The sequence below is a fragment of the Geospiza fortis genome, unplaced genomic scaffold (genome assembly GCF_000277835.1).
Source record: "Geospiza fortis unplaced genomic scaffold, GeoFor_1.0 scaffold1212, whole genome shotgun sequence".
NCBI lineage: Eukaryota > Metazoa > Chordata > Aves > Passeriformes > Thraupidae > Geospiza > Geospiza fortis.
Window position 1 is genome coordinate 298308 of NW_005054626.1, and position 4342 is coordinate 302649.

General features: G+C 39.6%; 1 protein-coding gene across 1 annotated transcript in view; it reads right to left on the reverse strand.

The window, feature by feature from the left end:
- PPARG (peroxisome proliferator activated receptor gamma) overlaps window positions 1–4342 on the reverse strand; it is a 21460-nt gene that overhangs the window by 16342 nt on the left and 776 nt on the right. Inside the window, exons 2-3 of the mRNA XM_031064770.1 lie at window positions 2339–2508; window positions 536–674 (exon numbers count right to left, since the gene is read on the reverse strand). Coding sequence (XP_030920630.1) covers window positions 536–674; window positions 2339–2508 — 309 coding nt within the window. The remainder of the gene's footprint in view (window positions 1–535; window positions 675–2338; window positions 2509–4342) is intronic.

The window sequence follows — 4342 nt, forward strand, 5'->3', positions numbered from 1 at the left end:
GGAATGATGGAGAGTAAAACCAACTCATGCTACACTATGTATTAAAGCAAGAAAAGCAAATCTCCACCTATCTGATTTTGATGTGGAAGCAATTTTAAATCAGAAAGAGGCTGTTATTCACAAGGCTTCAGACTCTCTAATCCATATTTCCTAATCAAGTCTTTGGCTTCCAGGAAAGGCATCTTGAGCTCCAGCAGGAAAGAGGGTCTGGTCAGAAGATGAGAGAGTGAAGTGAAAAATAGCAGTTACACAAGGGATATATTCAGGAGGAACTCCCAATGAGGAGGAGTGATGGAGAGTAAAACCATCTCATGCTACACTATGTATTAAAGCAAGAAAAGCAAATCTCCACCTATCTGATTTTGATGTGGAAGCAATTTTAAGTCATGGAGAGACCCCCAAATCAGGGCAATCTCTCTGACACGTATGTCTAAACGGAAGGTGTGGGCATGCCAGCAGCACTTTCAGCAGCTGTGTGATGTCCCAGGCTCTTTTCCAGATGAAGCACTGCTGGTTCAGAGTTGCCATCACTCACCATTGTGTGACATCCCAACGGCCAGGCACTTCTGGAACCTGCAGTACTGACATTTGTTCCTGCTCTTCTTGTGGATGCGGCAGTTCAGGTCACACCTGTCGTAAATCAGCTTCAACCGGATGGTCCTCCGGAAAAAACCCTGCAGGGATGGGAAAAAGGGAAAGGATGGGACCAGGAAACAGGGAAAGGATGGGACCTGGCAAACAGGGAAAAGGATGGGATCAGGAAACAGGGAAAAACCCTGCAAGGACAGGAAACAGGGAAAGGATGCGATCAGGAAAACAGGGAAAGAAAAGGAAGCAGGGAAGCAGGGAAAAGGATGGAACCAGAAAACAGGGAAAAGGATAGGACCAGGGGAAAGGATGGAACCAGGGGAAAGGACGGAACCAGCGAGCTGCCAGTGCATCCTGGCCCTGCTCCACCCACCCAGGACACCTGAGAGATGGATTTCGAAAGGAAGCACAGCTCCTGTCACCATCCTCTCTGCTCCTGTTCATCCTCTGATCTGGTGTTTCTAACTCAAATCAACAGAGGCATAAAATTCCCAAAAAGCTGGAGAAGCTTTAGGGAATCAGTGGGGTTTAAAGGACATTAGGGATGGCATTTAAGGGCACAACTCCAAAGGAAGCAAAGCTCTGTTTGTCCCACTGCTTGTGGGAAAATTATTACAAACCAAATGGGACATTTTCAAAATATAAAGTTCACTATCAGTGTAGAAAATTAGTTGAAAACAATGACAAACAAGAAATTCTGCCAACAGCAGTTCAATTTCTGGTAAATGAAAATGGTTCTGGGTTATTTCTCTTTCTGCAGTTTAAAGGTATTTTTTGGATCAGTCAAAATTAATTAATAAAGTTTATCCAGAGTTATCTCCCTTTTTTTCCTTGTAAAAATTATTTTTTCCTCACAGGGAATAATAACAGTACAAAGATGATGCCAACTTTTATTTATATAATTAACTGTAATTTAAGTAATGTTCTTTGTGCTTATTGCTTTATGTGTGTTCCTAATTCATTGCTAAGAATCTTATTTAAGCTCTGGATTGGTTCTTTCCTTTTAGCTATTTTCCTCAAGATACTGAAAATAGAGAAGATGAGAATTTCACATTAAAATCTAATGTTTTTCTTTGAATTCAATGAAATATTAAGAATTTAATTCTCTGACTTTTCTTCCCTCATTCTTGAGGACTGCAAATTTTACATCATTAATTTTTCCTTTACATATTATAAACACTAAGCATCACTGACATAAAAAAATCTTTGTGGTTTTAAAGCAGTAAGCACATTCCTCAATACCATCAGACTTCTCTGTAGTCACCTAAAATGTGTAAAATGGGTAAAAAAACTCGGATTAATCAGAATAAGAGAGCCTGAATTTTAACTGTTCAAGGTTTTGGAGTTGGGCATGAGTTTGGTGCATTCTAAGAATTCAGATTTTCTGTACATGGCACCCAAGGAAGGGAATGAAACATGCTTGCTCGATTAAAAGAAGGGGAAAGAATGCACCAAAAATTTGAATAGATAAATACAATCAACAAAGAAAAAACAAACTTTTAAAAAACAAGCAAGGTTTTAAAAAAGCAAGGTTTTAAAAAACCAAAGTTTTGAAAAAGCAAGGTTTTAAAAAAAGCAAGGTTTAAAGAAACTCCTGCTTATTAACCCATAAATTATACGCAGGAAAACTGACGCAAAACCTAAAACTTTTTTTATTTTTTTAAATAAAGCGCCAAGGTGTGATTTTCCCAAGCGATTATTGAGATGAACACAGTATCAGATGCTAGTCCAAGTGCTTTTTGGGGCTCACCTTGCAGCCCTCGCAGGCGTGCACGCCGTAGTGGAAGCCGGAGGCTTTGTCGCCGCACACGCGGCACTCGATGGCCATCAGCGAGTTGGACGCCTCCTCGTGAGCCTTGTTGTACAGCTGGACCTTCTCTGAGAAATAGGGGGGGGAAGGAGGCTCCAGCTTGATGGCACCTGTGCACAGGGGAGAGGTGAGTGGTAAATTCCAGCTGAATTCATGCAGGGAGTGGTGCCTTGAGAAGGCTGCCCTAGAGCAGAGGCTGGATGGAGTTAAAGCAAGGATTTATTAAAAGGATCTCCTCAATGGATGCACCTTGGGAAGCACAAGAGCCCAGCCAGGGTTGCACCCAAGATGAACCAAAATGGCCCCAAAATGCACGGCCGGGCACGGGGTCTGTCACTGGGATCAGTTCTGCTCCATTTGCACCTTGCAGTTCATTGTCCCATCCCAGCTTTAGCCCAGGCAGTCCCACCCTGCTTGTTTTTCTCTCTCCAGCCCACAGTGTTTGTGCTCTTGGGCTGAGATTTGGATCATTTGTCCTTGGTCCCCAGCTGGAGCAGGAATTGTTTTGTCTCCCTGCTCTGTGCACAGAGCTCACCATCCCATAATACGAAGCCCAGACCCACACACTAAAGCAGCACAGAGTCTGAAAATATAAAAGCCGAAACCTGAGGCACCAGAAGCAGCGAGGAATAAGCACAAAACATCCCAGGGGTGCTGGGCTGGGATGGCCGGGTCTGCTCCAAAGCAAAACCAGCAGCAGAGCGGGGCTGCAGGAGGAGCTGGAGATGCACTGCAGAGGCTGCAAAAGTTGGAAGGGGCAGGTTCTGCTGGACAAAGGGGATTACAGATCCAGCTTTCAGCTCTGGAGTGTGCAATGGTTTCAAGATGGATACTAAAAATTAATGTATGGAGAATTCAGGCTTTACTCAGTCTCCACCTGGTTTATTCCTTCAAGGTGTTGAAAACTCCTACAGGGAGATGGGCTGGAGTGTCTAATCTAGTTTAAAACATAGTCAAGTGTCTAATAGAGCTGTATATTCAACAATATATTATTCAATAATAATATATAATATTATAAAATAATATTATATAATATACAGGAAATTATTATGTATAGTATATTATACCATATATAATAATATACTGTATACTATATAATATTATTATAACAATATATTGTTATATAATATATATAATATTGTATTATAATATAATCATGTATGTTATATAATATAGTATATTATATAATACTATTATAATAATATATTATATAGTATATATACTATATAGTATATTATTATATTATTCAATAAATATCTAATAATAGATCATTCATATATATGTATAAAATAAAATAATATCAGATATTTCCAGAAATTTAGCTCTCTCCTGGGGAAAACTGTTCAACTTCGGTTACAGTTTAGAGATAAATTTTCTCTTCTGAAACTTTGTAATGAAGAGAGCAATTTCTAATATTGAATGGTCTCAAACAAGTAAATATGATGTCTTTAAATCAATCATCACTGGTTATAGAAGAGAGCTGTGAGCTTTGAAAGTTACATTACATCAGGGGTGATGTAACAGAAGGTGAATATTTTTATTTTTCCTGATTGGCTATACTTAACAAAATAGAAAGCTTTATTCTTATATAAACTGAAAAGAAATTATCTAAGTAAAGATGAGGAGAATTTATGCCATCTAAACTCTGCTGCACTCCTTAAAAGTACTTGGCATTAAAGTGTTATGAAAACTTCTAATTAAACAAAAGAAAAAGAAATGACTGGTGGAACATGTCCATTCATTTATTATAGCAGTAGTGCAGAGACACACAGCTCCTGCTTCACTGTACCACCCAAATGAAACACCACGATTTCCCCAGCAAGAATCCCCTGAAAGAGTTCTTGTACAGATGACTACAAATAAAAGTGAGGTCAGATCTAAGCAGAAGTGGATCCTCAAAAGAGTTCCAGGCACAGCACCCTCACAGTCCTGCTCTGAGCAGGA